Raw genomic sequence first — 21,015 nt, forward strand, 5'->3', positions numbered from 1 at the left:
GGAGGGCAAAGGGAGGGACATGGAATTCTCCCTTCCAATCTCTGCTCCCTTGCACAGACTGGGTTACCCTGGGCTATGCAAGGGGCAGGAGACATTTCCCTGCCACGTGACCCACCTAAGCAGTCTCAAGACTAGGTGGGCCACACTGCTTGTGCCTCCCACCTCTTGTGAAGGCCATGATGCAGTTCTATGTACTACATGTAGGGATAGGGCAGGGGGCCATCCTTCACAGAGCAGCAGTTTCCAGTTGCTCATTGGCAGCCTGTTCCCTTCCCTGGGGTGGGGGAACCCAAGAAGCAGCCATCTAGTGCCTCCTGACTAGAGAGCTCACCTTAGAGGCATTTGTTTAGCTCTCCAGCTAGAGGACAGGATTATCTGCACGCCCCTGTTAATCCAGTGCCAAGAACATGAAAATTCTCAGCACAGGAACTGATTATGTCTCTCCATATTTTTAGCCATTAGCTTCCTGCAGCATTATAGATTTGTTCTCCATTACTCCTACAAATTCATATACAGCCTCTTTTTAAAGCAATATAACAAAGTAAAATATTAAGAGTGGTCAAGAACATGCCATACAGGAGTAAGGAGCTAATGCAAAACTTCAATTTAAATTGCTAATAATTTATCTATTTAATATAAAAGCGGTACTGCCTGTGTGTGTATGCTGGGGATTTTTTTTTTTTTGATGATTGATTGGTTGTTATTTACCACACCTGTCAATGAAGGAATTTAAAATTTGTCCATGTTATCATAATCCAGAGAACTAGGAGCATGGCACAAACAACATGCCAGAACTCTGAGAAGGTGGGGGAAAGCATCAAACAGCTGAATATGGAACTTTTTCAGACTAGAATTGTTACCATGCTAGATGGAAGAAGATTGTGTAAGCTCACAGTGCACGAAAGCTGCAAGAAGAATATAAGAGTTTTCACTGGAGTCTATATACCCATATTACTTAGCATTTAGTATGTTGTATTAATATGAAAACCAAAAAAAAGAAAAAGAAAAAGAAAAAGCCTTACCTTTTCCCCATTAACTGAAACACTGAGTATTCCAATGCTGACCTGTAACCAACGTTCAGTTGGATTAAAAATACTAAGTATGGTTTGTGACGCAATTCCCACACAACACACATTAGGGAACTTCAACTCTTCTGGTACTCTCACATGCCCTAAGAAAGTAAGTTTTAGTGACTGTCAGTATTTGGAATTCTCCGGTTAACATGACATGCAGCATGGTAAGAAAGCCAGGCACCAAACTGGCAAAGTTAAAAGTTTGTGAAGCTCGCTTCACGGATATGTCCATATACCAAGCATAACTAATTGACATAGGTCTCAAATATTATGATAATCTCCTATAAGACTGACGTGTGTTAAATATTATGAGCTTTTTTCCTTTAGGTCTAACGTCCTTGAAAATACTTAAGGACATAATAGTCTAAAGGCAATAAGTAACGCCCACAAAAAGTGCTGGATGAGCCATACATGGCTCAAGGTTTGAAGTCAGACAGGGTAAACTGTACACACCTCAAAACATTGTTAAAGCATCAGGTTCAAAACACTGATTAGATTTTAATTCTTTAAGAAACAAAACAAAATTCCCATTTTTGGCATGTTTTTTGTACAATTACAGAATTGGGTAAAAAATTAGACACTGCTATGTCATTATAGTGATGTCTGCTTTTATTTATCAGAAAAGGCTACCACTTAAAGCAATTTACAAGCAGATTTGCTGCACAAGATAATGAGTTCTTCATTCCATAAATATTGTTTTTACTAGGGATGCTGTAGTGTTTTTAAGCTATTGTGATTTTTGATGGCAAGTATAGCTTCTCTTTTAAAAACCTACATCCTTTAGGTTATTAAAGATACATGGGGAAGTTGTTCCAGCTTTTAAAGCTACATTTCACTTTCCATTTTATGAACCTTTTCCATACATTACATTACTTAAGTTGAACAAATTCCTTTTGGCCTCTAACCTTTACTTGCCTTCGGTTCAACTACTACAATCCTACCCCAAGCACATGAGCTACAGAAAAAAGGATGAAAAATGTATTATTTTTCCCCATCTCAACCCACCTTCACACCAAAACACTTCAGACCGATAGTCTTAATACTTACAGAATCAATTTCCTCAACTCCATTTAAAAAACCAATGAACTAAAAGCTGTGGGAGCCTAAATTTATTTCAGGGCTACTTTGTGATAGACAAGCTTTTATTTAGAAACAATATACCCAATTTAACAAGTATCATTAACATTATGTTATGGTAGAAATCAGTACTCAAATAAGTATTGCCTAAATTAATTAATTAAAAGGGAGTGAATAGAGAGAGGCATGTCAGTTTGTCAACAATGAAGCTTCAGCTAGGCAACTGCATGGAGAGAGTTTTTAAAATTTTTTTTTAAACACACAGCAATACAGTAACAATGGGTATCTGGTCAACCAAATCAATATAGCCACAAAAAGCAAGGTACTGTATTTTAGGAAATACTACATGAATTAGTCAGGACTTCTATACTGTTCTCCCCCACCTCCAGGAGGATGACCCAGGTGTTATGATTAAGTACAACAAAGATACCTGCTTAAATGAAATCATCAGGACAGAATTAAAATATTATTCTGTATTCAAGTTCAAAAACAGAGAAAGTGTTATACAGGCAGAAAGTAAATCAATGACAAACCCTCACCTTGAATACTATGTTTAGTTTTGGACATCCCATCTCAAAAAGAGCTCATCGGGGAAGTGCAAAGAAAAGCAACAGATGTTATTAAAGGCAAATGAATGTTTCATAACAAAGGTTATTGTAACATTTAGGTTATTTAAGATTAACAACCAAAATGAAGACCAAAAAATAATGGAAGACAGAAAATAGCATTTTTTAAATTCTCTTTAATAAGAAAAAGAAGGAATAAAGCAGTGTCAAAAGCTTCTTCTACTTCAATAAAGATTAGAGGAATAACTTACCAAAGCCAGAGGATGACAGTGACTCCCAATGTTCAACCCCACAAGATCCAGGAGGCTGGCCACTGTATGAATTTGTATTCAAAATATTCTGGTTCCAGGAAGTGGTACATGGATTACAAAGAGAAGCTGTATTAAAAAATCCAGGACCAATGCTTGGTCCTAAAGGAACTCCCATGGCAACTGAACTCTGAATGTGTCCTGCTGAGATACCAGAACAATGGAGTCCCACTGGAAGACCAAAACCTGTGGAGCTGCCACCATGACAAGGCAGCAATGCAGTGTTTCCGCTTGATTGCATATTTCCCAAATACTGTTGTGCAAATGGAGTTGTGGCAAGTGAACGTCCAGTAAGTAGCGTGGGAATGACAGAAGACACTGCTTGAGTCTCAGGGGCAGACCCAAGAGACTTAAAGCTTGAAATGGGAATATACTGCTCCCCAGAACTGTTCTGATTTAATGGCATATAGGTACCTATTCCAGTGTATGTAGGTAATATATTTACAGGTGATAATCCAGACCTTTGTGTTTTGTTTGCATGATCCTGCCACGCTGCTGGTGTATCAGCCTTAACAGACAGTGGCTGAAGGACACACAACTTGTTTGATAAAGCTGTGTTAACATGGTCCAATTCATTATGACTAGATATTGCATTTGGAGGCGCAAACTGATTTTCATTTTTTGGCAAACACTCGGACAACTCGCTGTTTTGTGCTCCTTTAAGTTGGCTGCAGGAAGAATCTACAGATTCCTTTTCTTCCAATTTTTGATTCAGGCTTCCCCAATTTACATCTGATGTCACTTTTCTATTTCTTTGCCACGATAAGTCATGAAGTTTTTCAGCTGGCTCTTCCGATAATGGAGTTGGACTTGCTCGAACGATAGTTGTGCTCAGCTCAATAGCATCTTCACTCTTAGTAGACAGAAGTATAAAATTAATATTACAAGTTGTCAGAAAATAAACGCGGTACATACAGAAAGAGTGAAGAGTGCTTTAAGCAGACAAGGTTCTTTGGGTGAATCTGATATCTTTTATTAGACTAAATAATAAAAGATACCAGATTCACTGAAATAACCTTGTCTGCCTATGTCCTTAGACTAACACGGCTACAGCCTACACCCCTGTAAAAGTGCTTTAAAACACTTAAACATTACAAATTAATCCACAGGTTAATGCAGTCTGTAAAACACATTTTTTTGTTAGCTTGTTTCTCAAGTCCACTAGTGTTTGTAGTTGCCTCATCCATGTATCCATTTAAACTTGTCCTGGCATGAGTGAAAGATTAGCTTAACAGCAAATCTCTGTGAGGTAGTCAGAGAGCTCCATACTAGGCCTGAGAATTATTACCTCTTCAGCCAGAAAGACACTGGGTAAAGTCAATACTGCTCTCTTACTGACTTCTACCACTTCCAGAGTTGTAGCTCTGAAGTGAAATAGCAGAAAACTAACTGGATTTTCCCATACCACCTTTGCTTCTTTTGGTGTCTAGCCAGAAACAGAAATGTAATATAGACTTTTTCAGTTACTCAGAATAGCCTCAGTTTTGCATACAGTTCAGGTACGTATGTACTGCAATCTAAAAGGTGCAACGGCACTTGCATAAACTAACCTATGCTAGCCTGAGTAACTAACAGTACACTGTTCATTACAGACTTACCTGAGGTAGCTTGAATGATCCATATGCATCTGCAGCTTGCAGAGACCATAAAGCCTAACTTGGACCTTGAATAAATATTCCTATGACTAGCCTAACCTGAGCGATATGCTGCCACAAACTATGATAGGTATATGAGCTAGCTCATTTAAACACTCATAGTACCTCTGGATTGTAATAGAGGCATACTGCAAGAGCTAGAAACTGGCCTTACTGGGAGTCTGTTCAGACCAGACCTTAAATGTTGAGATAGCAAGATAAAAGAGGTGTTGCACGAAATGCCATATTTACAGTACTATCTGCTTCTATATCGATAGATCTCTCTCAATATAAAGATATATCCACACACACAGGCACACACACTGCTTGTTGAAAGCAGATGCAATTAGTTTGTGACATTTCCCAGCTCCATTTCTGTCAATCCAAGGCTGCACAAATATTTCAGACCCAATGAAATGAAACTAGGGCAAAGCTAGCTCAGTCTTGGTGTATGAAAGGGCTATGCAGTAAGCAGGCCATTTGATCAAGCACAATTCTCCTCTAGCAAGGAACACCAAGTCCCTGACCAGGGAACAAACCAAAAATATCAGACTGAATTTCTATCTGCACATACTAAGAACTCCTACTTTTTCATGTCCCTATCTTTTGTTAATAAAACTGCAGAAAGTAAAGCAAAAAACTGCTGCTTTATTCTTCTGCATCAGGGGTGGGCAAAATACAGCCCACAGGCCACATCTGGCCCACCAGCTGATTGCATCTGACCTGCAGTTGCCCCCACAAAACTCCCCATGGGGCTAAGCCCCACCTGCTCCTACCTAGACCAGTGCATATCATGCTCCCAACCTGCACCTGCCTGATGACCCAGCCAGCACACGCTTCCCAGGGAGCTGCTTCCACAGCTGCCACAGCCACCTGGGTACTATGGCCTACTGCCCCTGCTGCAGCACTCTGGACAGCAGAAAGCATAGGGAAGCAGCGGTGGGCAGGGGAAAGCTGCAGCCAGGCAACTCATGCCCCAGTGCATGGGGCTCCGGCTTTCATTCCTAGCCGCCTTCCACCCACTTTGCCTGCCGGGTGCAATAAGCAGCCGGCAGGCTGAGTGGGTGGAAGGCAGCCCTACCAGGAAGCTGTGTGCACTGGCTGGGATCAGACCATGATGGGTGCAGGCAGGAGCACAGGCCAGAGTAGGTGCAAGCTGTCCCACGTGGGAGCAGACAGCACTCAGCCCCATGTGGAACACTGCGAGGGGAGCCCTACCTGCACCACCTGGGCAAGCTCTGCTGCATGTACCCCTTGCACCTCTCTTCTTCCCACTCCCAAGCCAGCTCCCAGGATCTGACACACATGCAGCCCCCAACATGGGCACACAACTGCCCACACTCCCCCCCCCACTCTACCCTCCCCACACAATATACAAGAGTAAAACATTGTTTTGAGCTATTATGCAATCACCTCTATATATACACTACTCAAAAAACATGTCATGAAAGAAATATTTTGAAAAATAAATGAATGAATAAATAAATGAATAAATAAAATGTTATAGACAATGCAACATCCAGCCCCAAGGGTGACTGTGACACCCTCTGGTTGTCATGTCTCCTGTCTCACTCTGGCTCCTTACGGTACCCTCCTCCCTTTTTACTTTGCTTGCCATATCTTGATGTAACTTATAGGGCTTAGGGAGGCCCAGAGTCTGAGACTGAGCCCAGCTCACCTCAGCTAGCTCATCTTTCCTGTGCCAGCCAGCCAATTTTTGCCCTTTGGGCACTCCACTGTGGCCCCCAGCCCTACCAGTGCCCCAAGGCAGCAACTGCCTTATGACTCTTTCACTACTGCCATGTCCATGCCTTGCAGTCCTTTGAGTTCTTCCACCAGGACCTCTGGCTCCTTCCGTAAAGCAATCCAATTCAGTATGCTGGGCCCCAGGCCTTGGCCAGGCTCTCAACTTCTCCCCAGTCCCCTGACCCTAGTTTAGCTTCTGCCCCTCTTGGGCTTCAGCCCTCTTCCCCAGGCCTTAACCCACAACCTAAACCTGTTCTGGCTTCAGCTTCTCTAGCTTTAGCCTCAGCCATCCCAGCTTGACTCCTCCAACCCTCCAGGCTCCTGGCCCCAGCACAGTTGCTTTAGTTCTGTCCCAGTCCTCAGCTCTCTAGGCCCCTGATCTCAGGCCAGGCTGCTCCCACTGGCTTTAGCTCTCCCAGCCTTGGCCCAACTCATCTACAACAGCCCTCTAGGTCCCTGACCTCAAGCTAAACTGCTTATCACAGTGCCCCATCATCCATGACCTCCATCCTCTCCTTTAGCCACCACCTAGCCTTCTGGTTATAAACGTAATCCCAACATAAATACCAGCAAACTGCTGCCCAAATAACATTCACCCCACTGGGTCACTGCCTCCTCACCAGCATAAATCCCCCTTAGCTCTGTTCTTCCTGTCCTATGGGGCAGCTTGGGTGTCTGCCAGTCTGTCTCCTGCAGCCATCTCCTCAGGTGCTCCTCTCCCTGCAGCATGCAGGGCCAGACTGCCCACTTGGTCTCAGGTACTGGGCTATATACTCCAAAGCCCCACCCCACTTCCTGTCGTGCGACTTCCCAGCCCCACACAGCGGTTTCTGCTTTGGCTTAAGGGCCAACCTACCCTCCCCTGCTGCAACTTAACCCTGTTGCTTGCAGCTTTTACTTCTGCACTGCTGATAGGTCTGTCCCTTGGCTGCTTAGTACAGGGCAGCTAGCTCCATGGTATACTCACTCCTCTGGTGGTAGCATCCGTCCTTGCTGTCTTCGGCCTGCTTACTTTCTAGCATTTGGCCTTTGCCTAGCTGCTGGCCCCACATAGCAGCTCTGGCTCCCTGTTATAGCCCTATCAACATGCCCCATGAACTGGTCTGAAAATGGAACACAACATATTTCATACCTGTAAACTCATACAGCAAAATATTAGGTGTTTTGGGCGGAGGTTTAAAGATAGAAAATACCATGAATTTGCTGTGACAGCTGAAAATTATGTCCAAGGTACTTGCTGAATACTGTGAAGATTAGACTGGGTATTTCTTGTCATTTGTTTATCTATTGTAAGCTGTTTGTTGCTGCTAAGAGCCTAATTAAAAAGTTAAAGAGTAGTGAGGCCTTGAATGTAGAAAGGCCTTGTATGTAGCGAAGCCTAATAAATTTAGCAAAGCCTTGTAGAAGTGGTAGTAGGCTTTGTGGCACAGTTAAAATCAGCCTCATCAGAAGAATGTACTGCTATTGGTCAGTCCTAAGAATAATTATAATGGAAGAATCTAAATAGCTATAAAAGTTATCAGCATAGCTCAGAAGTTATAAATTGGCTAGCACATCCAGAAGTCATTTAAAAGGAAAATGCAGCTCTGTGAAAAAAAAGCTACTGATTTAAGATTACCTGCTAACCTGGATTCGGTGGGCCTGTAGATCTCGAGGAGCCCAAGGACTGAATACCAGGGTCCTTCCCGGTACCCCTCAGACAGCACTGATTGGGGACACCTAACTTGGCTAAGCTTTGCAAAAGAGAAACTTGTTGTACATCAGGCATCAGAGGGGACTGCCAATAAGTTGCCGACGTGAATTATTGTTGTCTGTCTTTGTTGTCTTATCATATTACACAGTCGTGTGTTTGTTAAGTCAATATACCTTTCTTACCTTTCTACCCCCGACCACACTCTCAACCCTGAACCCTCCGTTGGTGGCTGAGACAATTTGTCTCTAGTTTTGAGAATTTCCAAAAGACTGAAATACTGAAGATGGAATTCTTTCACTCTGCCACTGAAAGATCTGGGAGCAACTCAAATCTCAGCTCTTCATTTCCAAGCATTTGTAAGAGTTTGAAGTAGACAAAAGATTGTAAAAACATGTTTGAATATTCACTGAAAAATATCTTTCTTATTTTACTACTCAGATTTTGGTCCCAATATGGTACTATAATTATTTAATCATCCACTCTCTCAAAGAAGCATCTGACAAGTAAGATTTCAGCATTACCTTCTCAAGTTAAAAAATACCCTTGAACCCACTTCAGTGAACAAAAGCAAAGAAGGAAACTTTCCTTGGAGAGTAATCTTTGAAGTATCCACAAGTGTGGCAATTTTTAAAGTTAAACTATATGCAAATTCTTTAAAACATTTAGTCTAGACTATAAAGTTAATTGTATGAGATTTCCCCCTCTTCCCCCACACAAAAGACTGGTACGTATATGATCAGATAAAAGCTAACTTACCCAGCGTCTTTCTACACTGGACACAAGGGCCGAGTTCTTAAGGGCACTATCAGTTGAAGAAATGTATGTTAATTGGCTTATATTGGGACTAGAGCATACTGACTGAAGCAGTACACTGTCCTTGCAGGAAGTTTTCTGAAAACGGGGTGCTGTGTCAGAAGAATCAACTTCAGATCTGAAGAAAAGGAAATGAAAAATATGTCAACACTGACTGTATCATCACCTAAAACCATAATTTAAGTACTATACTATCATTCTAGCTTTTTTTCCCCAAATTCAACCAGTAGACTATTTAGTGATGTCAAAGAATGGCTGAATTACTTAACCAAAACACTGCTCCAAAACCTTGTGCCAGCACTAGGAGTCTGAACATCAAGTCTTAAGCACTTATTTTATGCTTTATGTAAAAGCTGAAATTCTACCCTTGACTATATATGTACAACTCCCCAGTTTAAGTAGGATACATGTCTGCGAAGATTAAACTAAACTTCTGGTACTCTAAACTTAAAGTGACAGGAATAGCAGTAGAACCTGACCAAAAAGAGTAAGTAAATTGCCACCAAGCCAAGGAAACATTGACTGCAGTCACATTTGGATATTTAGTTACCGTTAATTCCCTTAGGAGCTGTTTGACATTCAGCAAATCTAAAGCAGGTTTTTCCACAGTGGATGCCCAGTATTTTTCAGTATTTAGGTAGGCTCACACCTACCTAAAAGATATTGACTTTCGCTGAAAAAACACTTCTCCGTGCATGAGGTGAACTACAAACACTCGAGACTCATCTGCATTTTTGTCATTGTACTAGATACTTTAAAGTTACATTTCTTACATTACAATAAAAGCATTACAGTACATTTTAAATATAATGCATCTTAATTTCTAAGAAAAAACTGTACCTCACAGTCCTAAGACCTTCAGCTGCATGTATATAATACAGTTAAGTACAGATCACAGTTACGCAACTTTAAGCGCATTTTTTTCCACTGTTAAAGTAAGAGTAAATTGAAACTAGCTTCTTGCAAAGTACAAGTATAGATCAATAGCTATGGAACCAGATATACATTTACAACAGAGCTGGTGGGGCCTAGAGAAAACATATGGCCTGCAAAGGGTTGTATAGCACCTACCCAGCCATTGCCCCATTTATCTCTCTGGCTGCTCCAGGTGAGCATACAACATGGCAAAGCAGTCAGGACCTGCCCATGTGCATGGTGCAAGGCAGAAGGAATGCAGCCTGAGGGGCCCATGCTCATGCTACTGCAGTTGCTGCTGGTGCAGTTTGTATGGTGTGTGGCCCTTGGCCACTTAGATGTTGGACAGCTCTGATTTAAGATAGCATATTTGCCCCAAACCACAGTTGTATTATGTAAAATGTACTTTAGACACAGACCTACAAATCCAGTTTAGGCTTGACAATAGTCAGAATCTGGAGTTCATTAAAATGGTTTGGTAGTCCTTTATGGTAGCTACAATAGAGTAACTGATACAAACTGTCAGCTTGAGTGTGAAACAATAATTATGAGAGCCACAAAAGTTAAACCAGATATTGGAAGTTTTATTTGAAGTGATCCTTTAAATGTGCATGTTGCCAGCAGGAAGGGGATTAGGGTGTTAAATTAGATAAATAACAAGAGACAGCAAGATTACTATCCACCATCTTGCTCTCCTTCTCAAACCAGTAGGTAAATACAGAAAGTCAGCTACTGCTCAGATGTACTGCCATTTGCAAGTTTGGAAAGGCTATATACAATTAAAGACACTGAATAAAAAGTTATACCTAGCTAAAACAGGAACCTATGATATACCAAGTTCAAAAACAGACTTTTCAAATAGTTCAACAGGTAAAAATTCAGCATAGACTATTCAGAATGAATAATTCCTCTCCTCCCCACAAAAAAATGTTTACCCTGAAACAGATGTTCCAGAAGCTTCACTGGGAGAAGAATGAATTAGTGGTGAAGTGGAAGGTCTGAAGCTGCATAGCTCATCTTCTGAAGACTGCAAATCACATTCAGGAGCTGTTGGCTTCTGCTCTGTTAAAATAATAATTCTGTTGGCAAAATGCCACTTAAAAAGAGCAAGAGAGAACACAAGACAATGACAGTTAAGGCTGTATGGTTACTTACCAACACTCTGAGACATCTCAGAAAGTTTTCCAAAAGTCAGATATTTTTTATCATTATCACAAGCAGTACTAGCTTCTTTAATTCTCTTTTGTATTTTTCCCCCTCGTCTTTCATCCCTGGTCAGTTGCTGTGTAGACTCTGCTTTGGTAGGATAATGAATACTAGATTCCTGGAAAAGTTTTAAGTTGCTTATTGACACTGTGCTTCTGACAGCAGTTCTATCCACTGACTCACTTGGTACAGGAACAGTTAAGTTCATCACCTTATCAGTTATACCAGTATGAGAACAGCCTGCAACATGACTGGTTTGCTTACTAGATTGTTCTACTGAAACAGACTTGACTCTACGTACCACCTCCTTTTTTGTGGCGGAACCATTCAAGAGCGCTCGTGCTTCCTTTTCATTAGATATATTTCCTGTGTCTAGTATATCCGAGGTAAGGCTAGCTCTCTTTGGTTGTGGATATTCACTTGTAAAGTCTGATGCTTCTGAAGATTTAGCCCCAATTATAGTTTTCTTTACATCCAAAGGAAAGTTAGATGCACACAAAAAATCTTGAGTGCTATTTCCTTCATGTGTCATTTCCTTACAGTTCAGAAGTTGGTTCTCTCTTCTTCGATTTTTATTATGCATCTTCAAATCCACTGCAAGAATATCTTGATGTTTATGTTCATTTGGTAAAGAGCTATCCCAAATATGGTCCTGGATGGATGCTTCATATTTTGCAAAGTTGTCAGGCTCGCTTCCATACTCAGGCTCTTCTGTTTTTTTAAGGTATTTCTCCATATCAAATGCACTGTTTTCTACATTGCTGGATAAAAGCTGATGAGTGGAGAGATTTGTATCCTTATCAGCTTCAGGATGGAAAGATTTCTTTAAATTTTTGTTTGAGAGTGCCATTATCATAGCAGCTAGCTGGGAGGGGTCAGCACTAATAGAAGCATTAGCAATTGCAGAAGCTATTGTACTAATGCTCAGGACAGAGTCTGTGGAATCAGGCAGCTTGGATTCAAGTTTACTTCTATCAAGTTGTTCCTACAACAAAAGAAAATTAATCAAATACAGCATTTGCTTTTTTAAAAACAACTCTGCATTTCAGCCTTAGCTTCAATTCTTCTCAATTTACTTTTGTCCAAGTGCTTTTGAATGTGTATCAGGTAACCATAATCAACACTTGGATAAGTTAGGTCCAGGCAATGCAGAAGTTTCAAAAAGTGCCCAGAGTAGTTAACAGAATGGCCTGAGTAAGTTTAAAAGAAATAGTTCAGAAAACATCGGATTCACCTGGAGAAACTGGGACCAAAGTCCCAAAAAGTTAATGGAAACATCCAAGAAGACCCAGAATTATGGTAGTTTACAAGGAGAGGCTACTAGCACAAACTGGATGAAGAAAAAGTTAAAAGATGCAAAACAAGGCGACTCACTATATATCTTTATATCTCCAGCCCCTGTCAGGGGTGGAGAAAAAAAGGACTGTTTCTTCTACAATTTTCTATTGGCAAATAGAAAGCCAATTAACTTCCACCATCAGAACTCTTAGGTACCTAAACTAGATGGAAGAGCAAAGGAAAAAATTAAGCAAAGCTAAACAGACAGACATTGCATGCACTGGGCAAGGTGACTCGCTAAGAAATCTGCATTAGTGGTGACATAAGCAAAAAACACGGCCCAAAAAACAAGACTATATTAAAAAAGGTACACTTTCCTGAGCAGCAGAGATAAGAGAATATTACAGAGGCATAGGCAAGACTGACTAATAACTATGGCGGTATGCAATCAGATGGAAGATCCAGTCAGGCTTAGTGTATTTAAACCTTGAACTATCTGGCCAGTTGCAAGTTATCCCTGCTGCTTAGGAAAGTATACTTTCTTCTTCTTTTAAAAAATATTCTTGTTAGTTACTGGAAGTCTAGCTCCCTTCTGGCTTCCTATAGAGCATGAGTACCAAACTTACCTACAGCCTCAAGACAGATCTTGGACTAGGAGGCCCCTCATGCGCTGGATCAAGTCCAGGGCACAGAGTGGTGTCTGTCACCGCAGCAATGGTAGACAAGTCATGGTCAAGGTACACAAAGGGTGGTAAGCCAAGGAACTGCAGGGCAAGCAAAGGCTGTATTGTGCGGCTTTTTGTTCACCTGTCACAAAGCCATGCCCACTGGGCCCCAGATTCCATGACAGGCCACTTACAACTTCTGGTAGATCACCAGGCCAGAGGGAATGGTTCTACAGATTAGGTCTAGCCCACAGGATGTACATTTCACACACTTACTACATAGCATCCATAGCTGGAAGAGACTTTTCTCTCATCTATGAATTTATCAGCCTGGATGCTGTTAAGACGCTGTTCTGTTCAAAACATTACTCAATTTTAAAATGAAAGAAACGCAGAAAAAGTAGGAGCCCAAGATGACAGCTGAAGGAAACAAGTGTCAAAAGACAGCCTCTTTAGAATGCAGAGACCCTAGACAATCAGACGCTTCTGCTAAATCAACAGCAGAACCACATCTGATGCAATCCGTTTAGGTTATTAGGTTCCCCCCATCCATCATGAAAGGTCAGTTTTGACATTACCATGGAAATCCATTTTAAATATTCAGAGAAAATAATTCAGATAACTCTGCCTTGATTTTGCTATAAATACCTCTGCTTTGCTTTCTGTGACAGTATGCATATTAATGTTTTCATTTATTCTGGATACAGCTTCCATATCACCAATAGTGAACGCAGTTGACACAGAGTTTGTATATTCCTTTACATGCATGTCTCCATCTTCTGCAAGAGAAAAGGTTCAGAAACAGTTCTGGATAAATGGTCTACATTCCTGGGATGTATGCACCATTTAGTGCTTTCTACACATCAGTTAAGACTCAGTTTTACTTCGTATATCCTAAACACAAGAGCACTAGCCCTTAAAAATATGTCTTTCTATAATAATTTTTGGAATATTCCATTTATATTCCTTATATTTCATTTATGATGTGTTGTATTATAAAAAATATGTCTGGGCCTTGTTGGGGCATCTTTACTGTACTCATACTATACTATACACTTTGGTCTTTAGCAGGAAGATTAAGGATATAACACCTTGAGTCAAAACTCATTAAAAGGTTATATACAGGTCAGAGGACACCTATACACAAGTGTGTAGGCTATTCTGATGCACTGTAGTTACAGAGTGTTGGAGCAGACTTGATTAATTAATTTAGTTTGCTGGAGAGTGGCAATTACCCCATTCCAGCAGATTCCTGCGTCTCAAGTATCAGCATCTCTGCACTTAAAAATGGCAGCAGGGGTGCTTGAACTAAAGCTCAAGTCAATGAGCTGTAGTTCAAGCACTCCCATTACCATTTTTAAGCGTGGGGATGCTGATACACAAGACTTGGCAGCGCCCCCTTACCTCCAGAGCACATGTAAAAAGTGCCCACAGAGGCAAATACCGATACGCAAGATGAGTTTAGGAGGGACAAGCAAGTGAACTTGAAGTGACAAGTTTTCAGAGCAAAGCAGCCTTCATAGCTGCCAAACCAAACAAACTGGCATACAGACATTGTATGAGTAAAATAAAGACTCATAGTTATGGATGAAAAGCTATGCGTTTGGAGAGAAGGTGTCCTTGAAACTCAGAATACACCCCAAAGAATGCTGAAGAGTGGTAAGGAAGTTAATGAAGGGAATGCCACGCTGAGGTTTTGGTGTTTTGTCTAGATTTGCAACTGCTAGTCAGTCTAAAGTAGAGTGTTTTTAATAAGAGATACACATCTGCCTGAAAGTATAAAACAAGAATGATCACGCAGTTGGTTCTCTGGGAAAGGGTGTTTTTCAGCTACTAAGGTACCTTGGGAGCAGTCAGGGAATCAGTGGCACTGAACTATTAGGTTCAACTTCCATGAAGTAACAAAAGTCTACAGTTTATCTAACATACTTGGCAGAGATAATGTAACCTAAGCAGAGTAAGCCAAAGCTCAAGCAGTACCTTAGTCCAATAACAAGGTCTAACCAGTGTTAAGAGTCCAAGAGGGAGATCCTGACCACTGCTTTGCTGTCTTTCATGTCTAGTCAAAAGGATTCTAAAGTGATGAAGCCAGGGACCTTTCTAGTCCAAGAACTAGTTATTCCAAGTACCTCTCTCCCTGCAAGTATTATCTACGTAGATTTCTATTCAGAGATGAATAGTAACAACATCTTAAGGAGACCAGTCAGACAAGTATTAATTAGTAAATTCTGATCAGCAACCTTGATTAGAAGTCTCCTGTGTAAACTGATCTGTAGCGTACCAACTTAAGATATCACTAAATGCATATGGAAATGAACAGATTGTACAAGACTGCTTTCCCTGGCCATGGTGCAAAGTCAGAGAAATACAGTACTGGGAACTGACAGATTGGATGATGTCGTTCTAATAATTATTCTTCTTATAATTACAAAAAAGATCAGGGTTTCTCTTTTGGCAACAACTCTTCATGTTGAAGAGTTTATTCATTAACAGGTCTATTTATTAAAAGTAGGTGTACGTGTAACAACTCAAAAGCAGTCACAACAGTTTCAGTGTTTAAATCCAAGCAGGTGGATTTCTCTCTCATATGAATTTATCTTTCCAAAAAAAATTCTTACACAAGAGGATATGAAAGAACTGAGAAACTGTGTACTAAGAAAAGCAGATGCAGTTCTTGAAAGAGACTTCAGAGTGAAGAAATAGAACAAAAACAGAAAATGTAGTTTCTGCCTTGGTTTTGAATCTTCTGTGTAATCTTGCTTTTGGAGAACATCAGGCGCATCACTGTAATAGATGCACCCAAGACCTGGCTAAATTTTACCAGTAACAGGCTGGCTGTTGACATTGTTTGTTTGACTGCTTCTGGTAACCTTGGCAGACTAAGCTACACTAAGCAAAATGCAAGAGATAAGAGAATAAATAAGGTGAAGGGACATGAGGGATTAACAAGCTGGCATGTTTCAGACCATGCTTGTGATCGAGTCCAATCAGGCAGTGAGGCTATCTGGGTCTTCCTTTCTGGTCCAGATCCTGTAGGACATCATTAACGGCCATGGAGAAAACCCAGTGCTGTTGTGTTGCATTCTGGTATCCCAAGTGATGTTTCAAGTAGCAGCCATCACAAAGCTTTTTTTTTTTTTTTTTTGCCTTTAGCTGAATTATGCTGCACTCATGATAGTTCAGCTGAAAAAAAGCTTCTTAGGGACCACGTATTACATCGAAATCAATACAATAGTAAATTCCAAACTAAAATAACTAGGTGATTCAAGGGAGCAACTACAATAAAATCTTACGTTAAAACAGTTTTAATATTGAAGGCATCCAATTCTCCTTCAGTGTTGATATTAATATTTTTAATTATTTGAGCAAGTTTTAACTCTTAAACCTCCCACCCTCTTGAACATCTTACAAAGACTCTGTCTTAACTCAAATCCCCCAGTAATGAATTACAGTGCTTGGATATATGGATAAAGAATTTATAGTGTGGTGAGATCAAAGTCACATTAGAACTAAAGGTTCTGATACCAGGAAAAAGAGCTAGAACAAAATTACAATTTGTTAGTTTAATCATGACTGTTGTCCTGTTAAATCTCCCTGAGATTCCCCCTAACCTAGAAACAGTTTGCAGGAGATTATGCAGGGTCTTTCTTTTGCCTTGGGTCAAAATTAAAACGCAAGCACGAGGAGTTTTCAAGAAATTAGATACTGATTTCAGTGGAACAGAAGTGGCAGCACTTTGTTCACCTATTGAAAAATGAGTGAATATATTAAAGTCTCTTCCAACTTTTTTTTTTTTTTTGCAACAATAGAAGAATAGTCTGGTCGAAGTTTAAACATACCCATTACCTGCCAAAACGCTCCAAGACAGAGACTTCAAAGCCTCCTTTCAACACCAGTACATGTGATGAACACAATCAAATGGACACTACTTTAAGTTTTTCTCCTCGTTACCAGGGTAAGAATTCAGAAGTCCTACTCTTTTCAACAGCAAGGGATGAAAAACTGCAAGGCCCAAAATAAGGGTGGATTTGATTTAAATCATGATTCAAATCACTGGCCAGAAAGCCTCAACTTAATCACCGTTTTCTACAAAGAGTGCATTCTTGCTGTTTGATATCCTCTATTCATTTATTTTACTGAAACCTTGCACTTTTAGAGAGGGAAATGTACACACACTTTCAAACAAACAAGAGGGGTTGCCAATCAGGCCTGTTATCTCTCATCTTCATGCGCTGCTATTAACAAGGATGTTATCTCTGGAGACAAATCCACAGTCTGAGAACCGAAACTAAGCATCACAGAGATGCTTAATGGGATCCTAGACTGAGCACTAAGTCCCATTGGGTAGACTGGTTTTATTTAATCTTTACTAATCTATAGAGGAGCCTCTGGAAACCCATAAGATAGTCCATGGCCTATTGTGACCCATTTATAAAACTTCTAAAAAGGTTACATGAATAGACCGTCTCAAATAACATACAACTAGAAGTTATGATCCCTATTCCATGATGATATCTTCAACCTTGAACTTATCTTAAATTAAAACTATCTTTTATATAAGCTTATTTTTCTTAAAAAGCATCTTAAAAATAAAAAAAGATTAAAATACAATTAAAAGTATCTCATTTAAATTTTAAAAATCTGATTTTTTTTTTAAGAATTGTGGATTTTTACCCACTCTGCCCCAAAAATAATCTCACATGCACCATATCTAGAGTTTTTGTACAATATATGATTTCCCTTATGGGATGAATCAGGGGTATCTTATACCCCTGAATATTCCAGCTATTGAAGCTTCAAGATATTTGTGGATGAACTTGCACAGAACTGGAAAGTTTCATAAAATGGAACTATTTCTTTCCCAATATCAGCCACTAAAAATTACTTTTTTGCAACCTCTCTTGGCAAGTTAAATTAACTGTTGAAAGTAACATAACTTTTCATTAAGTTCTCGCCTAAATATTAGGATTTACAAGAGATGGGCAAATATGCTCAAAATGACTGTTTTCAATATGTTCTGGAGATCTACCAGGGCAAATTTCTCAAACATAGGTAATACTAAAAGAAATGTAGGTATGGACAAAGAAGGGAATTTTAAAAGCACAAAGGCTTCCAATTCCAAAATATCACAAAACATGTAAGGCAGTGTGTTGTGATTAAGGACGACTGACTTGGTAGTTTTAAATCAGGCATAAAAAAAAATGGAGTTTTAACAAAAGTGCAGCCTAAACAACCAATATCCAGATTCCTTTATTCTGTATTTTGTGCACCATATACACATCAAAATTAAGTATAAATCTGAAGTTTCCCCGCTACAAAAAAATCTCAGGCTATATCACAAAGATCTTAATTGAGCTGCAGAACAAAACATTGCTGACTAGAGCAAAATCATGTTAGTAGTACCACACTTTTACACTTTTTTTTAGTTTATTTTAATGAGAAGTGGTTGATATTTTAATACACTTTCACTCTGTCTTTCATTCATTATCAGACTGCTCTTAATATTCAGCCTTGAAAAGAGCTAATGGAATCAGACTTACTTGGGATCAATGGAGGCTTTGCTTATAAGTATTCTACAGACAACCTGACATGAATGATACATAATAGAATGCAAGGTCAGAAATCAGACCTCTTTGCTGCAAAGCTCATCTCATTACAATGCACATTTGGTTCTCTACTGAAATACACAGATCAGTCAAAGCTTTCAGAACCTTTAGATTCTAGTTTTGACCAACAGGAATATGTGAATTCAATACTATGAAAGAGCTTTTGACAAATTCATGGTTTGTTATCAACAACCCTTCTAAGTCATAACCTTATACTACGTCACCCCTCACTTCTCATGCCCACTAAATACCATAATGCTGCTGCAAGAACAGCTCAACTATTAATGGTGCTAATGAAGACAAGATGTCAAAGTTGCCTTTATTTTGTCTACATCAGCTCAACTTGCGATTTTGATAGGTATGTAGGAGGAATGCTGTTTGGGGAGAACTGAGGGAGTGGAGAGAATTTGTTTTAGAGTAATTATATTCTATCCAAGATAACAACTAAAGCCATAACCTGCTGATTCTATTACTGACCAAAGATGCGTTACCACAGGCAAGATATTCTTTCAAGCCATGTAAGGAATGCATGCTCAAGAAAGTTTGATGAGTGGAATTTTTCACTGATGCTAGAGTCGATGTTGTTAAAGAAACTAAAAAGAACAAAAAGGCCCTTCACAACCAGAGCTCATGAAGCCAACATAGTTTTCAGAAAGCTTAATCTCATTACAAAAGATGCTTTAAAATACGTTCTTGATCTTTCGGGTCAGGAGGTTTTTTTTGGTGGTAAATTATACCTTGTCATACCACAAAAGTCTGTTTATCTCTAGATGTGTTAGTACTTCACGGGTTGTTGGTGAAGCTTTTTTCAGAAATGAACTCTGTTAATAAAGCAAAGAAGTCTGCCATAATTTTACTATGAAACATACACCCTTAGCTTTGTTCCACTTCCAGAATGGATTTCAATCAATCAACATGACTGACAGTTTTCTCAGAAGATATCCTGGTAAGAATGCACTGCTTCTTGCAGTGCTTATAATCTGTCCCCAAAAACGTACATTCTTGAATGATCAGGCATTTTTGCCTAATCTTTGTCTCATTCTCTCTCAAGATATTTCCCTTCCCACACTAGGGAATTAGGAAGAAGTTGAGCACTATATACTAAGAATAAGACGATATTAAAATTCCCTAGGATTCTAGAGGCCCTTCCCTCCCCTGAGCAAAAGCAATTCCTCAACAAGGAATGATTCAGACACTACTGGCCTTCCTCCACAAACAACACAACAGTTTAATTACATATAGTGGAACCAGAGATTTTTTTTCCCTTGGGGAAAAGAAAGGGAAGATGTCCGAACTGTGATGAAGAGAAACAGACAGACACAGAGGCTTTTCCAGTATCAGTTTCTTCTCGTCTCATACAAAAGGTTTACACTTTTTCAACCCATACCTCAAATAAATAAAACAAAACTTTCCCTCTGTTCCTCAAAGTAGGGATTTAATCTAGTTTTCCTATACAAGATTAGAAAAATGTAACTATAGGTAGCTATATAAATATGAGGTTTAAAAAAGTCTAGGTAATAAGTGCCCCAGGATGTTCTGCAATACTCGGGGGGGGGAGACGGGAGACGGGACAGACACGACACACAAAAAAAAAACCAACTAGTTTTTCCAGTGTCCTCAAAAAAGGATAATCTGAAACAAGAACACTTGATAGTTATTTCAGACATCAGGACCCTATTCTGTCCTTTTAAAGAAAAAGGGTTTTTTTTAAACCTTTCTGGAGAAAAGAACTAATGGTGAACGGCGACCAAGTGCTTTTCACCTTCGGGATTCTATTCATTAGTAAAATCTTTACCAGTTTAGTAATAACTAAGAATACTAATACATAGCTATCAATCCATCAGACAGAACTTATAGTACACTTGTTTTAGAATACCTGGAAATACATCGGAAAGTTGTGATCTTTCTTCATGTAAGTTACCTCTCGATGCATCAGATTCCCTTAACAAAGCAACAGGCTGCTTTTTCTCCGGAGATGTAATTTGATAACCAAAAGATGGCTATTTAAAAAAAAAAGAGAAAAAAAGAAGAAAAAAAAATGTTAGGGTTTTTTCCTCCCCTAAAAAAGGGCTGTGGAATGTCTACACAAATTATGGTAAGGTCATACATAGGATCATAAAGTAGAGCAGGGAGGGACTTTACAAGGTCATCTTGTTCCAGCCCTTCCCAACCCCCCCCCCCTTACTGCAGGATTACTCCTGACTCAACCATTCTAGTCAAACAACTTTCCAACCCGCTCGTATAAAAATATCTGAACAATGAAAGCACTGAGACAGTTTTTCACTCCACCCCAAAGATCATTTTTACAGGAAGATGACGATAGCTCTACTTAACGTACTTTTATTTCATAGTTTCATAGTTTCTAGGGTCGGAAGGGACCTGAGCAGATCATCTAGTCCGACCCCCTGCCATGGCAGGAAAGAATACTGGGGTCA

General features: G+C 39.8%; 1 protein-coding gene across 1 annotated transcript in view; it reads right to left on the bottom strand.

Moving 5' to 3' along the window:
- The window catches only part of CEP192 (centrosomal protein 192), a 106,872-nt gene that overhangs the window by 59,138 nt on the left and 26,719 nt on the right, over window positions 1–21,015 (bottom strand). The window contains exons 14-20 of the mRNA XM_019545570.1: window positions 20,457–20,580; window positions 13,623–13,753; window positions 10,981–12,016; window positions 10,761–10,887; window positions 8,854–9,028; window positions 2,968–3,877; window positions 1,023–1,171 (exon numbers count right to left, since the gene is read on the bottom strand). Coding sequence (XP_019401115.1) covers window positions 1,023–1,171; window positions 2,968–3,877; window positions 8,854–9,028; window positions 10,761–10,887; window positions 10,981–12,016; window positions 13,623–13,753; window positions 20,457–20,580 — 2,652 coding nt within the window. The remainder of the gene's footprint in view (window positions 1–1,022; window positions 1,172–2,967; window positions 3,878–8,853; window positions 9,029–10,760; window positions 10,888–10,980; window positions 12,017–13,622; window positions 13,754–20,456; window positions 20,581–21,015) is intronic.

Source organism: Crocodylus porosus, unplaced genomic scaffold (genome assembly GCF_001723895.1).
Source record: "Crocodylus porosus isolate Cpor-Errol unplaced genomic scaffold, CroPor_comp1, whole genome shotgun sequence".
NCBI classification, from domain to species: domain Eukaryota; kingdom Metazoa; phylum Chordata; order Crocodylia; family Crocodylidae; genus Crocodylus; species Crocodylus porosus.